This window comes from Oncorhynchus nerka, linkage group LG11 (genome assembly GCF_034236695.1).
Source record: "Oncorhynchus nerka isolate Pitt River linkage group LG11, Oner_Uvic_2.0, whole genome shotgun sequence".
Taxonomy (NCBI): Eukaryota; Metazoa; Chordata; class Actinopteri; order Salmoniformes; family Salmonidae; genus Oncorhynchus; species Oncorhynchus nerka.
This window is the reverse complement of record NC_088406.1, coordinates 35368688-35393713: the sequence shown is the minus strand read 5'-3', so window position 1 is coordinate 35393713 and position 25026 is coordinate 35368688. Positions and strand designations below refer to the sequence as shown.

The 25026-nt window shown below is 42.3% G+C and overlaps 1 protein-coding gene across 1 annotated transcript in view; it reads left to right on the top strand.

Annotated features, from left to right (window-relative positions):
• The first annotated feature begins 212 nt into the window (after positions 1-212).
• Positions 213-25026, top strand: part of LOC115136763 (transcription elongation factor SPT6-like) — a 32378-nt gene continuing 7564 nt past the window's right edge. The window contains exons 1-22 of the mRNA XM_029672520.2: positions 213-379; positions 947-1055; positions 1183-1362; positions 1614-1684; positions 1867-2056; positions 2156-2240; positions 2500-2755; positions 3904-4005; positions 4109-4222; positions 4315-4404; positions 4502-4644; positions 4833-4975; positions 5057-5173; positions 5433-5562; positions 5765-5915; positions 10034-10188; positions 12699-12894; positions 13161-13303; positions 14621-14738; positions 15029-15105; positions 15291-15426; positions 16241-16378. Coding sequence (XP_029528380.1) covers positions 956-1055; positions 1183-1362; positions 1614-1684; positions 1867-2056; positions 2156-2240; positions 2500-2755; positions 3904-4005; positions 4109-4222; positions 4315-4404; positions 4502-4644; positions 4833-4975; positions 5057-5173; positions 5433-5562; positions 5765-5915; positions 10034-10188; positions 12699-12894; positions 13161-13303; positions 14621-14738; positions 15029-15105; positions 15291-15426; positions 16241-16378 — 2835 coding nt within the window. The 5' untranslated portion in view covers positions 213-379; positions 947-955. The remainder of the gene's footprint in view (positions 380-946; positions 1056-1182; positions 1363-1613; positions 1685-1866; positions 2057-2155; positions 2241-2499; positions 2756-3903; positions 4006-4108; positions 4223-4314; positions 4405-4501; positions 4645-4832; positions 4976-5056; positions 5174-5432; positions 5563-5764; positions 5916-10033; positions 10189-12698; positions 12895-13160; positions 13304-14620; positions 14739-15028; positions 15106-15290; positions 15427-16240; positions 16379-25026) is intronic.

Here is a 25026-nt window from a genome sequence, read left to right as displayed (position 1 = left end):
ATACAATATAGCAAACACAAGGTCCAATTAAACGGAATAACATTTTCTATGTTACATACAAATATTACAAAAAGAAGACATTGAAAAGTAATGCAAAAACAACATGTATTATGTTATAATACACGAAATAATACACGAAAACATTGAAAAGTATAATGCAAGGATTGCACTCTGCAATCCAAGGAGAGCTGTGTTCATCTGTGACGTGCCTCGCCTTCATTTAGAGTTTGTGGGATTTTTCTGCATTCCAGTCTTGGAAATTTGCTTGCGCCTAGATAGCTAATACATTTATGTCGTTAAGAAATGAATCTATTTTCCATATCACGCTTTGCTAATCAGTCAACTTAAAAAGGATCCGGTCCTGCCTCCTGTCACATAGGTATGTACCGTTATGGGCGATGGGAGTCAGCCAGCTGTTTGTGGCAATACAGCTGTATGCTAGCTACAGTAGATGAGGCTAGCTTGGTAGCCATCTCATTCCATTGTTGTTATGCAAGCTAGCTAACGTTGGCTATGTTGTTGTAGCTAAGAAGAATGCTACCTGCAGCTCCAGCCTGATATCCGTTGGATGGCTACGGTTACCTTTGCTTATTTGCAAAGTCATATACATTTTTTATCGTAGCTAACTAGCTAAACCTTGTGATATCTAGCAATGTCTTCGCCCCCTGGGTATAATAAGGTTCTACTGCATCTCTACCAGTCAGCCATGGCAGACAGCAGCGTCTTATCATCATAGCTTATTGTAGCCTAATATTTCAGTGTTTACAATAAGGTTTTCTTATGACATAGCCATACTTAAACACTTAAAGTGTCAAATATGGTGTAATAAATTGGTTAACGTTTTTAAATGATGGAATAATTCTGTCCCATAACATTATTTCCAAAAACTGTTCTTTGACACATAACCAGCTAATGAAAATCATGTTGTTTATTATCTCTTCAACAGCCACTCAACATGGATTTCATCGAGAGGGAAGCAGAGGAGTCTGAGGAGGAATTTGGGTGTCCAGAGGACACAGAGAAAAAGGCACTGAAGCATGCTGCAGCAAATGATGGTAATATTTTCATTGCACAACATGTGAATCATTTAGATTTTATTTCAAAGATGTCCCTTGACAGAGTTATCATCATCACAACTACCCTAAATAAGATCGATGTACAATTTCTTGATTTGTGACTTAGATGAGGAGGAGGAAGAGGAGAATACAGAGGATCAAGATGCAGATGGAAACCTCTGTGGTCTGATTGATGATGGTGTGGAGGAAGGGGAAGGGGAGGAAGAGGATGAGGAAGAAGGGAATAAAGATAAAGAAGGTGATAGTGACTCTGGGGAGGAAATTGGACACCGTAAGAGGAAGAGAAGTAAGTGTTCATTCATAAATTGGTCCTGTATTTATTCATGTCAGGGCAGCACTGTGATTGCTTCCTAGCCACATTGTAGGCTATGTCTTCAGTCATTGAATAAACTATAATGTCGTAAAACCTTTGATTCTATTTTGCCCATTCAGATTCAAGCAGTCATGATTTGTGACACCAAACAGTGTGCAGCAGAATCATGCATACCAATAATAATCACCTTTGGTGTTTGAGTATCTTGGGATTTCTGTCTACAGGCTTTGACGACCGCTTGGATGATGATGATATTGATCTCATTGAGGAGAATTTGGGAGTAAAAGTGAAAAGGGTAAATATTCAGATGCCATTATGACAAGCAAAATGAATTGAAATGTCATCACGGACACTGTATAACGCACAGTGGAGGTCTCGTGTCTTGTCCCATGGTCCCACTCTAAAAATACTATGTAAAAGTAGATTGACTAAAATGTTTTCCTGATATCTCTACTCCTTCCTTATCATCATAAATAGCAAAAGTTCCGTCGTTTGCGAGACATGTCGGATGATGAGGATGAGGAGGGAGATGAAGATGTCAGGGAGGCCCATGAGAAGGACATGATAGCGGATGAGATCTTCATGGGGACGGGAGCGGATGAGGGTGAGGCATTGGATGTGCCTTTGCATCCCGGGGAGGATGAGGAGGAGGACGATGAAGAGTCTGGTATGAAACATTTGAGTTTCTTCATCTATAAACAGTCGAGTTGTTTTGAGTTAGCCATTTGAAAATATTTGAGTCAGTGTTTTTTATTTATTTCCTCAGATATCGATGACTTTATTGTGGATGATGACGGACAGCCCTTGAAAAAACCCAAGTGGAGGAAGAAGCTGCCAGGATATACAGATGCGTAAGTGATTCTGAAATTTAATTGAATCACTTAGATCCCAATTTGCAGTAGCCTCTCCACCTGAAAGCTTACCCGAAAGTAAGAAGTCCTATTTGTGCAATGGAATTTGATATGGTAGATGTTTCCCAAATGGCACCCTATTCCCCTATGGGCCCTGGTCAAAAGTAGGGCACTATAATAGAGTGCAATTTGGGACGCTGGCATGTTTATCTGTACTCACATGCAGTATTTAGTACTGAGCACCACTGCCTTTTTACAGAGCCCTTCAGGAGGCCCAAGAGATATTCGGAGGGGACTTTGACTTTGCCGAGTTTGACACTGAAGCCTATGAAGATGCAGAGGAGGAGGAGGAGGATGCAGATGAAGAGTCATGGGACCGGCCCAAGAAGCAGGCCAAGAAGAGGGTGGGTCGACGCAGTATCTTTGAGATCTATGAGCCTAGCGAGCTGGAGAGCAGTCACATGACGGACCAGGACAACGAGATCCGCTCCACTGACATGCCAGAGAGGTTCCAGGTGTGTATACTTCTATAGGGTGTGTCCCAAATGGCACTCGAACCCTATGGGCTCTGGTCAAAAGTAGTGCACTATATAGGGAATAGGGTGCACAGTCATAGTCATTGGGACATGTGAGCACCTGAAACTCACCTATAACAGTTATTGGCTTGACGCTGTAGCCTTGTGTTATTCAAACTTTTTCATTTCTTCAGCCAGAATTTCTGGGGACCACATTTTTCACAATAATTTTGCATGAACCCACCCCAAAAATGACACAACCTTAATATCGGTACATTTGGATTTTTACATAAACAAATCACCTTCAATTCATTACATTTGCATCTCTTATCAAAATGAAAAGAAACTCATAAATACATTTACTAAATAAAATAAATAAATGTTAATTATCTTTCTCAAAAACTTTTGCATATTGTCCCATACAATCCGTTATTTTACCAGGTCAGTTGACTGGGAACACGTTCTCATTTGCGGCAACAACCTGGGGAATAGTTACAGGGGAGAGGAGGGGGATTAATGAGCCAATTGTAAACTGGGGATTATTAGGTGACTGTAATGGTTTGAGGGCCAGATTGGGAATTTAGCCAGGACACCGGGGTTAACACCCCTACTCTTACGATAAGTGCCATGGGATCTTTAATGACCTTAGAGAGTTAGGACACCCCTTTAACGTCCCATCCGAAAGACAGCACCCTACACAGGGCAGTGTCCCCAATCACTGCCCTGGGGCATTAGGATATTTTTTAGACCAGAGGAAAGAGTGCCTCCTACTGGCCCTCCAACACCACTTCCAGCAGCATCTGGTCTCCCATCCAGGAACTGACCATGACCAACCTTGCTTAGCTTCAGAAGCAAGCCAGCAGTGGTATGCAGGGTGGTATGCTGCTGGCAAATAATAATCTATACTCTTAATTCTTTTACTGTAGTTCCCCTGCGACCCCGACTTTGAATACCATTGACTTTGAATACCACTGACTTTGAATACCACTGACGTTGAATACCACTGACTTTGAATACCACTGACGTTGAATACCACTGACTTTGAATACCACTGACTTTGAATACCACTGACGTTGAATACCACTGACGTTGAATACCACTACTGTAGCCCATACCCCTTTCTATGTGTGTGGTCTTGTTGTTTTTAGTTACGCTCCACTCGTGTGAAGCCAGCAGAAGATGATGAGCTGGAACAGGAGGCTGAGTGGATCTATAGGAATGCCTTCTCTACTCTCACCATCTCCATGCAGGTACTGGAGTGAGGATATTTTAGCTAGGTATCATAAGACAATTAGTTAAAGCTGATGCTACAGTCTAGGTCTGTTTTTAAAATCTAATATTCTGTGTTTTCAGGAGAACGCAGACTATTTGGACAGAGGTCCAACCACTACTTTCAGCAGAAAAGGCCCCAGCACCATCCAGAAGATTAAAGAGGCTTTGAATTTCATGAGAAACCAACACTTTGAGGTACTACACAGTCCTAGCACTGTCGGTCAAGTTGAGTTCTTCCATATCATTTTTCACAGTTAATACAACTGTCTTCATTGTTTCACCTCTAGGTTCCGTTTATAGCATTCTACAGGAAAGAGTATGTGGAGCCTGAACTCAATATCAATGATCTGTGGAAGGTTTGGCAGTGGGATGAGAAGGTAATATACTGTAGCATTGGATTTTGGTTAACTTTAACCCTTCTTTTATTCTCTCTGCTTAATTACTGTTTAATGTGGGACTTTCTTTCCTCCTCAGTGGACCCAGCTGAAAACCCGCAAACAGAACCTAAGACGCCTGTTCCAGAAGATGCAGGGATACCAGTTTGAACAGATCTCAGCTGACCCAGATAAGCCACTGGCTGATGGCATTCGACCACTAGACACTTCAGATTTAGAGAGGTAAGGCTTATCATGTCAAACATGTTTGTAAATAAGCCTTGTCTGAGCCAGAACAGCCCATCTCCTGTCTCTGTAGTGAGGCAACTTGATGTACAAGTACACCCCTTGGACAGGACGCTAGTCATGTTATGACACCTTTATTATCTTTGTTGTATCTGAATGCATACCTGATTATGTTTTTTGACAAGGTTGAAGGATGTCCAGTCTAGTGATGAACTGGGCGACGTCTACAACCATTTCCTGCTGTACTATGGCCGAGATATTCCAAAGATGCAGAATGCAGCCAGGTCCAGCAAGAAAAAGATGAAGAAGATCAAAGTGGATGAAGATGGTATGATTTAGATTATATATTGTAAGATGGGGAAAGCACCTTTACCCTTACCAGAATAATTATCATGTATTCTGTTCGCAGGTAATGAGCAGGAAGTAGAGGAGGAGGAAGAGGAAGAAGAGGAGCAGTCAAAGGGGCCGGACCTGAAGCTTGCATCTCGCAGGGATATGTACAGCATCTGCCAGTGTGCAGGACTGGGTGAGTGCTTTATCATGTGTGTCCAGTAGGCGTCACTATCAGCACCTATTACAGACAGATTTGTGTGCTATACAGTACATCTTCAGGTCTATACAGTTAGCTTGTGATAATAAAAAAACTTGCGAAATAATGTGTGACTGGAAAACTGTGACTAGTGTACTTTAACAGAGTTTGCTAATCGAAGTACACTTCCTGTATCACGAGCCAATTGTATTTGCAACGGTTTTTGAGTCCACCATTTAAAGGGTTCTCTCGTCAGATGGCCTGGCCAAGAAGTTTGGACTGACTCCAGAGCAGTTTGGAGAAAACCTACGTGACAGTTACCAGCGTCACGAGACGGAGCAGTTTCCTGCTGAGCCCATGGAGTTGGCTAAGGACTACATCTGCAGGTTAACCGGCAACTCATTATTGCACTGTGTACAGAATACACTTTAATATTAAGATAACCCAACCATTTTAGCAGTAACAGAGTTGGTGTTGAGAGGTGAATATGCAAACTTGTACATGGCTGCATCTCAAGTCGCACCATTTGAGATGCAAACCTATACCTTCTACAATACTACTAATAGTATGTTCTCTCTGCCTGTGCAGCCAGTTCAGCACAGCGGAGGCAGTACTGGAGGGGACTCGCTACATGGTCGCCATGCAGATCGCCCGGGAACCTCTAGTCAGACATGTGCTCCGACAGACGTTCCAGGAAAGAGCCAAGATCAACATCAAACCCACCAAGAAGGGAAAGAAGGTATACACCATCTATTTGCAATAGGGTTGAAAAATCACGGAAACATTCGGAAAATTCCCAGGTTTTCCAGAAATCCTTTATCCTTCTACCAGGAATTCCTGGGAATTTGTGAAAGTTACTTGAATTTTCCAACCCTATTCTGCAATTACCTCCACTTATTTGTTGGTTGTATTAGTGGTTTAATTAGGTCTTTCATGGTATATTCAATACCTTCAGAGGCGTCAGGTAGCCTAGCGGTTAGAGTGTTGGGACTGTAACCACAAGGTTGCTTGTTTGAATCCCTGAACCGGCAAGGTGGAAAATCTGATGTTCTGCCCTTTAGCAAGGCCGTTAACTCCCACAACAACTGTTCCTCTGACTCTGGTTGGGTTAAATGAGGAAGACACATTTGGGTTGAATAGGTTCAGTTGTGCAACTGACTAGGTATCCCCTTTCCCTATTCACACCTCTTGACTTTTTCCACATTTTGTTTTGTTACAGTCTGAAACATCCTTGAGATGTCACTACAACTTGTTTGGAGTCTACCTATGGCCAATTCAATTGTTTGGACATGATTTAGAAAGAAACTCACCTGTCTACAGTGCACTCTCCAAAGATGTTTGATCAGGTTCAAGTCTGGGCTCTGGCTGGGGCGCTAAAGGACATTCAGAGACTTGTCCTGAAGCCACTCCTGCATTGTCTTGGCTGTGTGCTTAAGGTTGTTGTCCTGTTGGAAGGTGAACCTTCACCCCAGTCTGAGGTCCTGAGCGCTCTGGAGCAGGTTTTCATCAAGGATCTCTTTGTTAATCTTTTCCTCGATCCTGAGCCGCTGAAAAACATCCCCACAGCATGATGCTGCCACCACCATGCTTCACCGTAGTCATGGTGCCATGTTTCTTCCAGATGTGACGCTTGGCATTTAGGCCAAAGAGTTCAATCTTGGTTTCATCAGACCAGATAATCTTGCTTCTCATGGTCTGAGAGTCCTTTAGGTGAACTTTGGCAAACTCCAAGCGGGCTGTCGTGCCTTTTATTGAGGAGTGGCTTCCGTCTGGCCACTATCATAAAGGCCTGATTGGTAGAGTGCTGCAGAGATGGGAGAACCTTCCAGCAGGATCACCATCTCCACAGAGGAACTCAGGAGCTCTGTCAGAGTGACCATCGGGTTCTTGGTCACCTCCTTGACCAAGGTCCTTCTCCCCCAATTGCTCAGTTTGGCTCGGCGGCCAGCTCTAGGAAGAGTGTTGGTGGTTCCAAACTTCTTTCATTTAAGAATGATGGAGGCCCTTGTGTTCTTGGGGACCTTCAATGTTGCAGACATGTTTTAGTACCCTTCCACAGATCTGTGCCTTGACACAATCCTATCGCAGCTCTACGGACAATTCCTTCGACCAAATGGCTTGGTTTTTGCTCTGACATGCACTGTCAACTGTGGGACCTTATTTAGACAGGGGTGTTCCTTTCCAAATCATGTCCAATCAATTTAATTTACCATAAGTGGACTCCAATCAAGTTGTTGAAACATCTTAAGAATGATCATTAGAAACAGGATGCACCTGAGCTCAATTTCGAGTCTCATAGCAAAGGGTCTGAATACTTATGTAAATAATGTATTTCAGTTGAACATTTTGTTATACATTTGCATAAGAGGTGCTGAAGGACCTGTCTGACATAAAGAACATGAAAAAAACAGGATGTCGTCAAGGTACACGAACACAAACCGGTTTAGTATGTCCCGAAGTACATCATTGACCAAAGCCTGGAAAACAGCGAGGGCGTTGGTGAGTCCAAATGGCATGACCTGGTACTCATAATGTCCACTGGCTGTGTTGAAGGCTGTCTTCCACTCATCCCCCTCACGTATCCGAACCAGGTGGTAGGCATTTCAAAGGTCCAACTTGGAAAATATGGTGGCCCCCTGGAAAGGTTCAAATGCAGAGGAGAGGAAGGGGGTAACGATTCTTGACAGTAATGTCATTAAGTCCCCGGTAGTCAATGCACGGACGCAGGGCCTTGTCCTTCTCCACAAAGAAAAACTCTGCACCGGCAGGAGATGCAGATGGACGGACAGCTCCAGTGGCCAGAGACTCCTCTATGTACTCCTCCATAACTTTGGTCTCTGGTCCAGACAGAGAATACAATCGACCCGAGGTGGTGTAGTGCCTGGGAGAAGATCAATGGCACAATCATAAGGACGGTGCAAGGGAAGGGAAGTAGCACATGCCTTACTGAAAACTTCTAGGAGTTCATGGTATTCTGTGGGGATAGCAGAGACATCCACAGTCTTGCTAACATCCTGAGGAAGGTGACATGAGGAAGTTCTGTGCTGCTTGAAGGCAGTGGGAATGGCAAAATGGGCTCCAACTCAGGATGGAGCTTGTGGTCCAGTCAATCACAGGATTGTGCTTTTGGAGCCAGGAAAATCCCAACACAACCGGAACATGGGGAGATGTCATGAGGAGGAACTGTATTGTCTCACTGTGGTCAATGAGCACTCGGAGAGACTTAGATTGGTCTCCCCACAGCACAAGAGCAAAAAGGGGTGTGCAGGTGATGGGAATTAGGGAACTCCAAGTCTGACTCCCCATAGTACTGGTACCCACTAAAGACTAGGGTTACCTAATAGGGCAGGTAGGTATAAAATGTCCTGCCCCTCCACAGTAAAGACAACAGTTACTGTTCATCCTCCGTGAGCGCTCCCAAACTGATAGCCTAGTTCTTCGCAACTGCATAGGCTCAGGAGTATCCAGCTCACCCGTCATAGATGCACGACAGAGCTCGGGTGGCTTCGACTCCTCTCGGAAGAGCTGCCTTCAGAAACTCCCGGATTCCATAGAAGGTGAAGGCACCATATCGGGTGCACGAGTGTGCCCGAGACCAGACCTCCTCTCACTCTTGCTTTCCCTTAAGCGTCCATCAATTTTAATGGTTAAAGTGATAAGGAAGTCAAGGTCCACCGGCAGTTCCCGAGCAGCTAGCTCATCCTTAATCTCCTCAGATAATCCGTGCAGAAAAGTATTGAAAAGAGACTCCGGAATTCAGGCACTCTCGGCAGCCAATGTGCGAAAGTCCACCGCGTAGTCTGCCACACTACGGGAGTTGACGTAAGTCAAGCAGTTTGCTGGCCACCTTTCTCCCGGATACCGGAGACTCAAAAACTTCTCACCTCTGCCATGAATTCCTCCAAATGACAGATTGTTGTTCCCAAACTGCCGTAGCCCAGGAGAGCGCCCTTGGAGAGCGCCCAGGAGACAATAACAAGGACAGGTGAAACAGATCAGGGTGTGACATGCTGATAATGGGCCTCTGTATGCCTATGTGGATATTCCATTAAAAATCTGCCGCTTCCAGCTCCAATGTCTACACTGTATTTCTGATCAATTTGATGTTATTTTAATGGACAAAAAATTAGCTTTTCTTTCAAAAACAAGGACATTTCGAAGTGACCCCAAACTTTTGAAACGTAGTATACATTCCAACAGGACAATGACCCCAAGCATACAGCCAAAGCAACGCTCGAATGGCTTCAGAACAAGAATGTGAAACCCAGCCAAAGCCCAGACTTGAATCACATTGAAAATCTGTGGAAAGAGTTGAAGACGGCTGTTCACTGCCATTCCCCATCTAACTTAACAGAGCTTGAGTAAATCTCCAAGGAAGAATGGGATAAAATCCCCAAATACAGATGTGCAAGGCTGATACAGACATACCCAAGAAGGCTCCCATCTGTAATCACCGCCAAAGGTGCTTCTGCAAAGTATTGACTCATCGGTGTGAATACTTAAGTGAATGCGATATTTCTGTATTTCATTTTTTATATATCTGCAAAAAAAAAATGTTTTCACTTTGTCATTATGGGGTATTGTGTGTAGATGGGTGAGGGGAAAACAAAATCAATTTAATACATTTTGAATTCAGGCTGTAAGACATCAAAATGTGTAATAAGTCAAGGGGTATGAATACTTTCTGATGGCACAGTACATACTGTATAGAAAAAATACATCTAACATGTTCTTTTCATTGACTCATATTTTTACATTTAGTCATTTAGCGACTTACAGTTAGTGCATATATATATATGTCGTGATCTAGTTTGAAGTACTCTACCAGACATGTATGTGGTCTAATCTCTCCTATAGGATGTGGATGAGGCCCATTATGGTTACTCATTTAAGTATCTGAAAAACAAGCCTGTAAAGGAGCTGAATGGAGACCAGTTCCTCAAGATGTTCCAGGCAGAGGAAGAGGGCCTGCTCACCATAAACATCTGTATTGACCTGATTGGAGTGAAGGGGTGAGGGCTTTTTGTATAACGTTGTGTAATAACATTAATAACATTGTCAGCATCCCAAATGGCCCCATATTCACTAAATAGTGCACTACGCTCTGGTCATATTTAGTGCATTTATGTAGGGCGGTATTCCCAGGGATAAGTGCAATGCCGTCGGGGGTAAGCCAAATAAAAATGTGATTCACATTTTCAAACAGTCCATTTAGATTTTCCAACAGGGCTATACATTTGGGTGATGTTTTTTTCTCACCTGAGTAGCCTCGTTTCACTGCCAAAAATAAAAATAAACCATCTAGTGTTTCTTCGAAATAACAACACAATGTCAAATACAGGTAGCCTAGTCAAATAATTAACATCCAATCACATTAACCGTTACTCTGTCACGGGAAACCTTTGCTCTTGCACAGAAATTTAGAAACTAAACATGCCAATTTGAAAAATAAACCACAGGAGTTTTTTGAGCGAGAATTCAGAAGACTTTCGATTAGTAAAACATGTATAAAAGCAACAGATACCATTAATAAGAAGGGGCTAGAAGCGTCTTATATGGTGAGCTACCGAGTGGCTAGGACAGACAAGCCCCTACTATTGTGGAGGACTTAATTCTTCCTGCTGCCGTAGATATGGCTGGGACAATGCTTGGGGAAAAGGCCCCCAAAAAATATACAGACATTACAGACTATACATCAAACAACACTGTTTCACGACACAGCAGTGACATGGCAGGAGATGTTTTGAAACAATTACTGATTCGCATACAAGCCAGTGAATTCTATGCGTTACGGTTGGATGAGTCAACAGACGTGGCGGCCCTGGCACAGCTCCTGGTATATGTCTGTTACATTTATGAGGCGTCAATTAAGGAAGACATCCTCTTCTGCAAACCACTGGAAACCAGGACAACAGGAGAGGGTATTTTAAAACTACTAGACAGCTTTGTGACATCAAATAGACATTGGTGGTCAAGATGTGTTGGTATCTGTACCGATTGCGCAAAAGCCATGACAGGGAGACATAGTGGAGGGTTAACACATGTGCAAGCAGTTGCTCCCGACGCCACTTGAGTACACTGCATCATCCAACGAGAGGCTCTTGCTGCCAAGGGAATGCCTGACATCTTGAAAGACGTTTTGAACACGACAGTGACAATGCTTAATTTTGTTAAAGCAAGGCCCCTGAACGCTCGTGTATTTTCTGCATTATGCAATGAAAATGGCAGTGACCAAATAACGCTTTTACAACATACAGAAGTGCGCTGGTTATCAAGGGGCAAAATATTGACAAGAGACAAGTTTAAAGTTTTCTTTACTAATTTTCACTTGTCTGACCTCTTGCATGATGACGAGTTTCTGACACGAGTGGCCTATCTGGGTTATGTTTTTTTCTCGCCTGAATGATCTGAATCTAGAATAACAGGGACTCTCCGGGACAGAATTGAGGCTATTATTAAGAAGTTGGAGCTCTTCTCTGTCTGCATTAACAAGGACAATGCAGAGGTCTTTCCATCATCATGTTTTTTTGTGTGCAAATTAACTCAAGCTTTACGGACAATGTCAAATGTGATATAGCGAAGCACATGAGTGAGTTGGGTGCGCAATTACGAAGGTACTTTCCCGAAATGGACCACACAACTGGATTCATTATCCCTTTTATTCCCTGCCTCCAGTCCACTTACCGATATCTGAACAAGAGAGCCTCATCGAAATTGCAACAAGCGGTTCTGTGGAAATTTAATTTAATTTGAAGCCACTGCCAGATTTATGGATAGGGCTGCGTTCAGAGTATCCTGCCTTGGCAAATAGCGCTGTTAAGACACTGATGCCCTTTGCAACCACATACCTATGTGAGAGTGGATTCTCGGCCCTCACTAGCATGAAAACTAAATACAGACCGTGTGTGGAAAATGCTTTAAGACTGAGACTCTCTTCAATACAACCCAACATTGCAGAGTTATGTGCATCCTTTCAATAACACCCTTCTCATTAACTTGTGGTGAGTTATTTACCATTTTTGATGAACAAATAAGGTTTTATATGTAAGATGGCTAAATAAAGAGCAAAATGATTGATTATTTTTATTTGTGCCCTGGTCCTATAAGAGCTCTTTGTCATTCCCCACGAAACGGATTGTGACAAAAACTCACACTCATTCTTATGTTTAATAAATGTATTGTATAGTGTGTGTGTGTGGCAGGCTTACAATGATGGCAAAAAACAACATTTGAGAGTGTGCTGAACCTGGTGCTAGAGGGGGTACACAGCTGGAGGTTGAATGTTTGAAGGGGTACGGGACTATAAAAAGTTTGGGAACCACTGATGTAGGGAGTAGGGTACCATTTGCAACGCAGGTTCTGAGCTTGTGTAATAATATATTAATATCATGAAATAACCATTAATAACATGTAATAACATATTAATACCATGTAATAACATATTCCAAAATGTATTCTTTTTTACATGTATACTGTCCTGAATCAGTCAAGTATCGATGATATCACTATGTTTGTTGAGCAGGTACGGAGGTGACCAGGCGTACTATGAAGAGATAAAGCAGTTTTACTACAGAGATGAGTTCAGCCACCAGGTTCAGGAGTGGAACAGACAGCGCACTCTGGCCATTGAACGATCCCTCAAACAGTTCCTTTACCCGCAGATGGCGAAAGAGCTGAAGAACAAACTTATTGCAGAAGCAAAGGAGAACATCATTAAGGTACTCCTCCCCCCCGCTTCCCCCCTCACACGCACACACACCCAAGGATACATCTTCTGCAGCAACATCTATTGTGATATATTGTGAAGACATTACCTCAACATTTAAACTTCTTATTTTCTTTACTTTGATGTGACGTCATTGCTACTTTGGTATTGATGACTTATTTTCTTATTCTGGTATTGACTTTCCAAAGCAGGCGGCTCAGAGCATTGATGTATGTTGAGCCTGCTACAGTGTTGTGATAGTGGTTGCCCGCCCCTCAGGCCTGCAGCAGGAAGCTGTATAACTGGCTGAAGGTGGCGCCCTATCGGCCTGACCAACAAGTGGAGGAGGAGGATGAGGAGCTCATGTCTGAGGCCCACGGCAAAGGGATCCGCGTGCTGGGAGTGGCCTTCTCATCCAGCAGGTAAAGTACTGCACACTGTCTCTGACTTCACTTTGTTTGTGTCCCAAATTTCACCCTAGTCCCTATGTAGTGTACAACTTTTGACTAGACCCTATGTGCCTCTAGGCAAAAGTAGTGCACCATATAGGGAATAGGGTCTCTCTAACTGTCTCAAATGAACTGCCAATATGCCAACATTCCATTTAATCAATAGATGTGATAAGAGGTCGATGGAACGCAGACCGTGGGGGATAGAAGGACACCGGATTGGCGCACATTCCACAAATCTGATCAATCAAAATGGATATTTGTCAAGTCTGGCCCACAATATGGTTACTAAAGTCCAATTTGGATATATTTGGCTGTTTTCACTGCATAACATTTAGATGTAGTTCCTTCTCAGGTTTAGAAGTATTGAGTGACTGCTATGCTAACTCCCTTTGTATAAGCTAGTAGCATTTTAAAAATTATTTATTTAACTAGGCAAGTCAGTTAAGAACAAATTCTTATGTTCAATGATGGCCTTGTTCAGGGGCCAAATGACAGATTTTTACCTTGTCAGCTCGGGGATTCGATCTTGCAACCTTTCGGTTACTAGTCCAGCTCTCTAACCACTAGGCTACCTCCCGCACAGCTTGTACAGAGAAGTGGTGTTAGTCAGTCTTTTTAACTGTAATGCAGTTGATTGGTGACCATGACACGTATAAACAATAGCCTAAATGTAGTCTAATTTTGCTGGAGGGCAATGAGGAGATTCAGGATCTTTTCCCAATGGCATCTTTCACCCCACGCGTTTCCATGGTATTTCCATTATTTTGGTTGAGTTCCATTGACCTCTTTACTGCATCTATGCAGTCAATCCACAGCCATACACTGGCTAAATCAGTTGATGATAGAACTTAGTCAAGTTGTAAATGCAACAAGTACTGATATTGTATCATACAGTATAATAGCACTCAAAGCTTTCCAAGAAAACAAAATGTTTGACAATTACAGTCTGTTTGCATGTATTTTAGAGGCTATTTACACAGAAAATGTGTATAAAACTGTATTTATAATTATATGAAAATATTTTGGGTTGACAATAATTCTATTACACAATTTTTTAAATATCACATGCCTTACTTTTGTTTTCCTTACTTTTGTTTTCCAAAGTATGCCTCTACTGTCATTAATTCGAATTAGACTGGTTTTGATTTCTCCCTGGCCAATATGGCTACCATTTTCACCCCATTCTGGAACATTGAGGGTTTATGACATAACCCCTCGAGAAATTGAATAGGAACTCTATGTTTGTGACATAGTTATTATTCACTGCAAACCTCTGTCTGTCTACAGAGACACCCCAGTGTTCTGTGCCCTCGTGAATGGTGACGGAGAGGTGGGGGATTTCCTCAGGCTTCCTTACTTCCTGAAGAGGAGGAACGCATGGAGGGAGGATGAAAGGGAGAAAAAGGTATATATAAAACCAAACCAAGTGTGAGTCCTAAATGGCACCCATTTACATGTTAGTCATTTAGCAGACGCTCTTGTCCAGAGCGACTTACAATTAGTGTAGTGAGTGCATACATTTTTATACTTTTATTTCGTACCATAGGGCTCCGGAAAGAAGTAGTGCACTCTGTAGGGAATAGGGTCCATTTGGGACACAGAGCAAGAGTTTTGAAGAAGCTCAGATAACCATACCATCCATTGTTGACCATATTTGTAGTAAATATTGTAATATTTGTCCTACCATACCTTTAGATCCACGATATTGAAACCCTGAAGAAGTTTCTGAACAGCAAGAAGCCTCACATCATCGCTATAGCTGGGGAGAACAGGTTTGCAACCCTCTCCTGGTTTCTTTCACCTGTGGCCTTCTTAGACTACTGTTTGAAGAAGCTTACTAACATGACTGAGGTGCATCCCAAACAGCACCCTATTCCCTATATAGTGCACTACTTGGGTGCCATTTGGGACGCACATCCTGAACGTTTGTAATGTTCCCCCTCCACTCCCTGTGCAGGGACGCCCAGATGGTGATTGAGGACATTAAACGCACTGCCAGTGAGCTGGAGCAGGAGTCCTCCTTCCCCACCATCGGGGTGGAGCTGGTTGATAATGAACTGGCCATGCTCTACATGAACAGCAAGAAGTCAGAGGTCAAGTCCTGCCCTCATTTCCCAAACATGTTTTCTTTATTCTCACAAGACATTTCCTCATCTCAATTTTGTCTACATTGAAGGTTTTCTACATACTGTACCTCCAGAAACTCTCTCTGAGTGGTCCACAATGTGGTTTTTAAATATGTAATATGTATTGCCAATGACTGTAATATTGTGGAGTGAGTGACAGTTAAATAGATTTTTCTCTTAACTCTACATACAGTACCAGTCATAAGTTTGGACACACCTACTCATTCAAGGGTTCTTCTTTCTTTTTACTATTTTCTATATTATATAATAATAGTGAAGACATCACAACAATGACATAACACATATGGAATCATGTTGTAACCAAAAAAGATTATTCACCTCCAGGCTGTGTAAGGGCTATTTGACCAAGAAGGAGTGTGATGGAGTGCTGCATCAGATGACCTGGCCTCCACAATCACCCGACCTCAACCCAATTGAGATGGTTTTGGATGAGAAAAGCAGCCAACAAGTGCTCAGCATATGTGGAAACTCCGTCAAGACTGTTGGAAAAGCATTCCAGGTGAAGCTGATTGAAAGAATGCCAAGAGTGTGCGAAGCTGTTATCAAGGCGAAGGGTGGCTACTTTGAAGAATCTCAAATATAACATATATTTTGATTTGTTTAGTTACTACATGATTCTGTATGTGTTATTTCATAGTTTTGATGTCTTCACTATTATTCTACAATGTAGAAAATAGTAAAATAAAGAAAAACCCTTGAATGAGTAGATGTGTCCTAACTTTTGACTGGTACTTTATTTTTCTATTTCTCCAATCCACAGGCAGATTTCCGGGACTACCCCCCTCTCCTGAGACAGGCTGTGTCTGTGGCCAGGAAGATCCAGGACCCCCTGGTGGAGTATGCTCAGGTGTGCAGCAGTGACGAAGACATCCTCTGCCTCAAGTTACACCCTTTGCAGGTACAGACTGAGTTCCAAATAGGACTTTGATTAACTTGTTTGGGATAGGGGGCAGCATTTTCACTTTTGGATGAATAGCGTGCCCAGAGTGAACTGCCTCCTACTTAGTCCCATATACTAATATATGCACATTATTATTAGTATTGGATAGAAAACACTCTGAAGTTTCTAAAACTGTTTGAATGATGTCTGTGAGTATAACAGAACTCATATGGCAGGCTTTTCTACAGACAATGAAATTCTCCGGTTGGAACATTATTGAACTTTTATGATAAAAACATCCTAAAGATTGATTCTATACTTAGTTTGACAAGTTTCTTTGACCTGTAATATAACTTTTTTAACTTTTTGGCCGACTGGACGAGAACGCGCTTTTGGAATTGTTTACCAAACGCCCTAACAAAAGAAGCTATTGGACATAAATGGACATAAATGATGGACATTATCGAACAAAACAAGCATTTATTGTGGAACTGCGATTCCTGGGAGTGCATTCTGATGAAGATCATCAAAGGTAAGTGAATATTTATAATGCTATACTTGAATAATGTTGACTACCCAACATGGTGGATATTTCTCTGGCTGGTTTGGGCTCTGAGTGCCGTTCTCAGATTTTCCGTAAAGTGTATTTGAAATCTGACACAGCGGTTGCATTACGGAGAAGTGTATCTATATTTCCATGTCTAACAATTGTATTTTCATCGACATTTCTAATGAGTATTTCTGTAAAATGATGTGGCTCTCTGCAATATCACCGGATGTTTTTGGAACTAGTGAACGTAACGCTCCAAAGTATACTGAGATGTTTTTATATAAATATGCACTTTATCGAACAAAACATATATGTATTGTGTAACATGAAGTCCTATGAGTGTCATCTGATGAAGATCATCAAAGGTTAGTGATAAATTTGATCTCTATTTGTGCTTTTTGTGACTCCTCTCTTTGGCTGGAAAAATGGCTGGGTTTTTCTGTGAGTTGGTGGTGAACTAACATAATCGTTTGTGGAGCTTTCACTGTAAAGCATTTTTTAAATCAAACACTGTGGCTGGATTAATGTTATCTTAAAAATGATGCCTAATACTTGTATGTTTGAGCAATTTGATTTATGAGATTTCTGTTGATTTGTATTTGGTGCCCTGCAATTTCATTGGCTGTTGGCGAGGGGTTCCGCTAGCGGAATGGGGTCCCAGTCCTAGACAGGTTAAAAGTAGTGCACAATACAGTGAATAGAGTGCCATTCAGGACACAACTCCTGTTTCCATTAGGCCAAGCATGCTTGGGAGATAATCATCACCTACTGGTGGCTTTGATGAAATCACACAGAGCTTACAGAGATTTTTTTTTTTGGGGGGTTAGATTGTTCTCAACATTCTCACATAGAAACTTCATTGGGAGGAAGAATGTTTGATGTGCTTTTTACATTTTTTTGTAAAATCATGATGAAAGTGGCCATTTTAGGACCTTTTTGACCCATACATCCCCCCTGTAAGACCCAATGATCTGTGAACCGTACATGATACAGACAACACCTTGGTGCCATCATACTCCTAACTACCAGTCTTACGGTAATTACCATAAACACGTTTAGCATCTCCTGGCTTCCACGCATAACCTACAAGCCACTGATGCAGACCTTTTGAAACGTCTACATTAAAAAAAAAAAAAGTCTAATAAACCCATTTAATATAGCCCTCAGAATCACAATAAATCCATTATTTATTTTAAACAGGTCTTAAGAAACATGTTATAAAGAAAATGTTGGCTATTTCAGAAGAACAGAATAGCATACTCTGAAATGTCCGTATGTTATGCCCTGATCTAGCTATGCCATATGGCTGTGGGCCACACTAGTTCATTTAGCATACAAGATTGGCTTAGAATTCCATGGCATTATTTTATATTATTTTATAGTATGAAGAATACAATTGAATTTAGCCAAATAAAATAGAAAGGATATTTTCTCCAAATGATTTCCGAGGGAGTGCGCACGTGCAGCTACTCTGTATTGAGCGCTTAACAAGGAAATAGGTATTCCTAAATGCTTAATTTAACAACTATAGTTGTTATACAAACATTGTATGTTTAGATTTTTTTATACATATATTTTAAGGCTGCATGATGTGACTAATGATGATTTGAAAAAAGTTGCATGGAAGGCATGAGCTCTGCTTTGTTTCTTGTGCAGGCTGCACACATTTCATCAGTCTCTCATTCATAATTTGACAAGTACTTGATAATATTCTCACCGTGCCTTGAATTGATTGGCGGCATCTCCCTTGTGTGGCCGTAATGCCCCCTAAAAAATCCATGCCTTTTGCGGCCAAAGTGGCCGTTCTGCCCTTGGGCTGAATATAATAATTATAATTCCCTTCTCTTGGCAGCCGTGGTCCAAAGCACCTCTCACTTACATGACTCTCTCAGATATCTCAATTGTTATTAGCCATTGCCCGTCACGTGATCGGGTCCTTCTCACAGGCATCTCAACTCCGAAGTAGGCTACAAGTGAAGACCGACACATCGGGGACGTAACTGCACGCGTGTCCCTCTTATCGAATTCCGAGGTGCATATTGAAGATGTTAGAAGAACTGTCCACATTTAGTTTTTGTCAGCCAGCAAGATGATTGGCCTAACGAACAGCGAAAGCACTAGCCTATGTCAATCTACTATCACCCATAGTACAAAAGTTTACCTATTCTATTGGTCAACTTGTCCTTCTGTGTGAGAAATAAATATTCCAAACATACTCTGGGACAGTTGTGGGATGCGATAGAACCCAAATTACACTGAACAAAAATATCAACGCAACATGTAAAGTGTTGGTCCATGTTTCATAAACTGAAGTAAAATATCCTGGAAATGTTCCATATGCATAAAAAGCTTATTTCTCCCAAATTTAATGCCCAAATTTGTTTACATCCCTATTAGTGAGCATTTCTCCTTTGCCAAGATAATCCATCAACCTGGAAAATGTGGCATATCAAGAAGCTGATCAAACAGCATGATAATTACACATGTGTACCTTGTGCTGGGGGACAATAAAAGGTAACTCTAAAATGCCACAGTTTTGAGGGAGCGTGCAGTTGTCCTGCTGACTGCAGGAATGTCTACCAGAGCTGTTGGCAGAGAATTGTATGTTAATGTCTCTACTGTGATCCGCCTCCAATGTCGTTTTAGAGAATGTGGCAGTACGCCCAACCGGCCTCACAACCGCAGACTGTGTGTACGGCGTCGTGTGGGTGAGCGGTATTCTGATGTCAACATTGTGAACAGAGTGCCCCATGGTGGCGGTGAGGTTATGGTATGGGCAGGCATAAGCTACGGACAACAAACACAATACCATTTTATCGATTGGCAATTTCAATACACAAAAACACCGCAACAAGATCCTGAGGCCCATTTTTTTCAAGGTATCTGTTCCCAGTCATGTGAAATCCATAGATTATGGCCTAAGGAATTTATTTCAATTGATTGATTTCCTCAAATGAACATTAACTCAGTAAAATCATTGAAATTGGTGCAACAAAAAAAGCAATGAGGCTGATGCAACAGATCAGAATGTTTATCTTAACTTTTTTTAACTATTAGGCTATTTCTTCACATTATAAGTGCAGCAATGCGCACACGGCAGTAGGCTATAAGCACAAATATTCCAAAATCAATTAGCGGGAAAACACTGTTCTCAAAAGTGACCGCAAATGAGATTATGGATGTAATGCTTTATTATAAAGGTGCATATTTATGGTGAAATTTATCTTCCCTAAACTTGAAACTCACGCACCCACTTTGTATACCAGTAAGGCTCTACACCAGTTGTAAAGCGGATTAATGTGCTTAATTTTAAGAAGTAATTTGGTCACTTAAATTGTGATACAAACCTTATCAAAACATATAGGCTTATGGGCTAGACTACATGAGGTGTGCGACTATGATTTGAAAAGGTCACACAGAAAAAAGGCATGTGCTGTTTCTTGCCTTTACTGCACACGCTGGGCATCATTCACAAGTGATAATACATCATTCACAAGTGATAATATATAATTCACAAGTGGCATAGCAGTCAGGCGTCTTTGTCTTCATCTTGTCGTGTCCCGTGTATATATCTTTATATATATTTTTTCTTCGCATATATTTTTTATATTTTTCAACCCGCCTCACCCAATGTGGTATAGATCTGCTATTTTCTTTACTTTAGAACCGGAACCCCCAACAGAAGCTAGCTACTAGCTAGTAGTCAGCTAGCCACTGCTAGCGGTCATCAGCTAACCTTTAGCCCAGACAACTCCTGCCAGTCTGCACAGCGCGTTTCAACCCAGAGCTTATCGGACTTATTTTTCTCCATATCTCCGGATTCATAACGCAAGCTCTGAACCTCTTCACCTGGATCATCGCAGCTAGCTGCTATCCGATTGGCTTCTCCTGGCTAATGTCTCTATCCTGAAGCAACCCCTGCTGATCCATCACAACTGGTCTGCCGATGTAACTGCATGAGGGGGCTACAACAGACTTCTTCGGTCGCAACGTCCCTCTAAGGCCCTTCTGCTAGCCTGCTAGCCCCGGCCCGCTAGGTGTCTGAATCGCCGTGTCTCCAGCCCGCCCAGCTCCTCACTGGACCCTGTGATCACTCGTCTACGCATGCCTCTCCCTAATGTCAATATGCCTTGTCCATTGCTGTTTTGGTCAGTGATTATTGTCTTATTTCACCGTAGAGTCTCCAGCCCTGCTCAATATGCCTCAGTTAACCCTCTTGTCCCACCTCCCACACATGCGGTGACCTAACCTGGTTTAATTGATGTCTCTAGAGACAATACCTCTCTCATCATCACTCAATGCCTAGGTTTACCTCCACGTTGTCTGTACATTATGCCTTGAATCTATTCTTCCGCGCCCAGAAACATGCTCATTTTACTCTCTGTTCCGAAACGTACTAGACGACCAGTTCAGGTGCCCTGGACACCATATGTGAATTGATTGAGTTCGTGCTGTTAGGTGACCTAAACTGGGACATGCTTAACACCCCGGCCATCCTACAATCTAAGCTTGATGCCCTCAATCTCACACAAATTATCAATGAACCTACCAGGTACAACCCCAAATCCGTAAACACAGGAACCCTCATAGATATCATCCTAACCAACCTTCCCTCCAAATACACCTCTGCTGTCTTCAACCAGGATCTCAGCGATCACTGCCTCGTTGCTTGCATCCGTAATGGGTCTGCAGTCAAACAACCCTCTAAGGGGTCACCCTTCATCAATGTCAAATGCTCCCTAAAACACTTCAGCGAGCAGGCCTTTCTAATCGACCTGGCCCGGGTATCCTGGAAGGATATTGACCTCATTCCGTCAGTTGAAGATGCCTGGTTATTCTTTAAAAGTGCTTTCTTCACAATCTTAAATAAGCATGCTCCATTCAAAAAATGTAGAACCAGGAACAGATATACCCCGTGGTTCACTCCAGACCTGACTGCACTTGACTGCATCGAATAGCCCCCGCGATATGCAACTTTTCAGGGAAGTTAGGAACCAATATACACAGGCAGTTAGAAAAGCAAAGGCTAGCTTTTTCAAACAGAAATGCATCCTGCAGCACAAACTCCAAAAAGGTCTGGGACACTGTAAAGTCCATGGAGAATAAGAGCACCTCCTCCCAGCCGCCCACTGCACTGAGGCTAGGAAACATAAATAAATCCACGATAATTGAGAATTTCAATAAGCATTTTTCTACGGCTGGCCATGCTTTCCACCTGGCCACCCCTACCCCTGGTCAACAGCCCTGCACCCTCCACAGCAACTTGCCCAAACCTCCCCCATTTCTCCTTCACCCAAATCAGGATAGCTGATGTTCTGAAAGAGCTGCAAAATCTGGACCCCTACAAATCAGCCGGGCTAGACAATCTGGACCCTCTATAAAATTATCAGATGAAATTGTTGCAATCCCTATTACTAGCCTGTTCAACCTCTCTTTCGTATCGTCTGAGATCCCCAAAGATTGGAAAGCTGCCCTGGTCATCCCCCTCTTCAAAGGGGGATACACTCTAGAACCAAACTGCTACAGACCTATCCTGCCTTTCTAAGGTCTTCGAAAGCCAAGTTAACAAACAGATCACAGACCATTTCGAGTCCCACCGTACCTTCTCTGCTATGCAATCTGGTTTCAGAGCTGGTCATGGGTGCACCTCAGCCACGCTCAATGTCCTAAATGATATCATAACCTCCATCGATAAGAGACAATACTGTGCAGCTGTATTCATAGACCTGGCCAAGGCTTTCAACTCTGTCAATCACCACATTCTTATAGGCAAACTCAACAACCTTAGTTTCTCAAATGACTGCCTCGCCTGGTTCACCAACTACTTCTCAGACAGAGTTCAGTGTGTCAAATCGGAGGGCCTGTTGTCCGGAACTCTGGCAGTCTCTATGGGGGTGCCACAGGGTTCAATTCTCGTGCCGACTCTTTTCTCTGTATACATCAATGATGTCGCTCTTGCTGCTGGTGATTCTCTTGTCCACCTCTACGCAGACGACACCATTCTGTATACTTCTGGCCCTTCTTTGGACACTGTGTTAACTAACATCCAGACAAGCTTCAATGCCGTACTCTCCTTCCGTGGCCTCCAACTGCTCTTAAATGCAAGTAAAACTAAATGCATGCTCTTTAACCGATCGCTACCAGCACCTGCCTGCCCGTCCAGCATCACTACTCTGGACGGTTCTGACTTAGAATATGGGGACATCTACAAATAGGTGTCTGGTTAGACTGTAAACTCTCCTTCCAGACTCACATTAAGCATCTCCAATCCAAAATTAAATGTAGAATCGGCTTCCTATTTCGCACCAAAGCATCCTTCACTCATGCTGCTAAACAAACATACCCTCGGAAAACTGACTATCCTACCGATCCTTGACTTTGGCGTTGTCATTTACAAAATAGCCTCCAACACTGCAGTCTATCACAGTGCCATCCATTTTGTCACCAAAGCCCCATATACTACTCACCACTTCAACCTGAATGCTCTCGTTGGCTGGCCCTTGCTTCATATTTGTCGCCAAACCCACTGGCTCCAGGTCATTTTTGCTAGGTAAAGCCCCACCTTATCTCAGCTCACTGGTCACCATAGCAGCACCCACCCGTAGCACGCGCTCCAGCAGGTATATTTCACTGGTCACGCCCAATGCCAATTCCTCCTTTGGCCGCCTTTCCTTACAGTTCTTTGCTGCCAATGACTGGAACTAATTGCAAAAATCACTGAAGCTGGAGACTCATATCTCCCTCCCTAACTTTAAGCACCAGCTGTCAGAGCAGCTCACAAATCACTGCACCTGTGCATAGCCCATCTGTAAATAGCCCATCCAACTACTAACTTTTTTTTGCTCTTTTGCACCCCAGTATCTCTATTTGCACATCATCATCTGCACATCTCTCACTCCAGTGTTTAATTGCTAAATTGTAATTATTTCGCCACTATGGCCTATTTATTGCCTTACCTCCCTTATCTTACCTCATTTGCACACACTGTATATAGACTTTCTTTCCTATTGTGTTATTGACTGTATGTTTGTTTATTACATGTGTAACTCTGTTGTTGTTTGTCGCACTGCTTTGCTTTATCTTGGCCAGGTCGCAGTTGTAAATGAGAACTTGTTCTCAACTAGCCTACCTGGTTAAATAAAGGTGAAATAAAATGTAAAAATTATATATAAATCACAAGTGATAATATCACCCATCAGACTATTCATAATTTAATCTTGTCTTTATGTATGCTAATTAATATACTGAATGTGTGAAATTAGTTTTGATTTAGAATGGACCATTGTCATGCACCTGTATCAGAACAGAGACAGGGGGGGGGGATTATTGTAATCTATGCACTTAAATAGCAAATGGAGGACCCCTTTGCCATGGTTAATTTTCATTCCAGCCAGGTAGGCTATACACCTGTTGTAAAACAAAGCAATTTTCTTAATATTAGGTTAGTAGTATAGTAAGCCTAGCCTATAGAAAGCTGATGGGAACCTCTTTTTAATAGAAGCCATCAAAACTCTGTTTTCTCACGCAATTGAATAGCCTATAGATTAAATTTTCGATTACATTTGCATTGATACCAGAGTCATTAGATGGACAACAGAGTGCTGGGTTTGGTAGGCTACTAATGACCATCAGCAGCAGTAGAGCTTGGAGAGGCCTAGTTACAATGACTAAATGGTCACGTGGAATTTGACTGTGGTCATGACTCAGGTCACCGTAACAGCCCTAGCTGTGATTGGTTAATAACCTATAATGTCAATGTATAAAATGGAGAGCACATTCTCAAAATGTAATGTGTTTAAAGAGTATATTGTTCCAAACACCAAGATGTTGTCTGTAACATGTACGGTTCACGGATCATATGGTCTTACAGGAGGCAGGTATAAGTTTTAAAAAGGCCTAAAATGGTTCTAAAACAATGTTGTGATACAAATGTAAAAAGCATGTTAAACATCCTTCCTCCCAATGAAGTTTTTGTGAGAATTCCCAGAACAATCTGTGATAACATAAATCTTTTTGGGCCATGTTGAAGTGGAATCACCCTAATGCAGTAGCAAGTCTAGTTGACTGTACATGATAATCATAGTCTGGTTTGAATCAAAGTCTGTGAATCAATGTG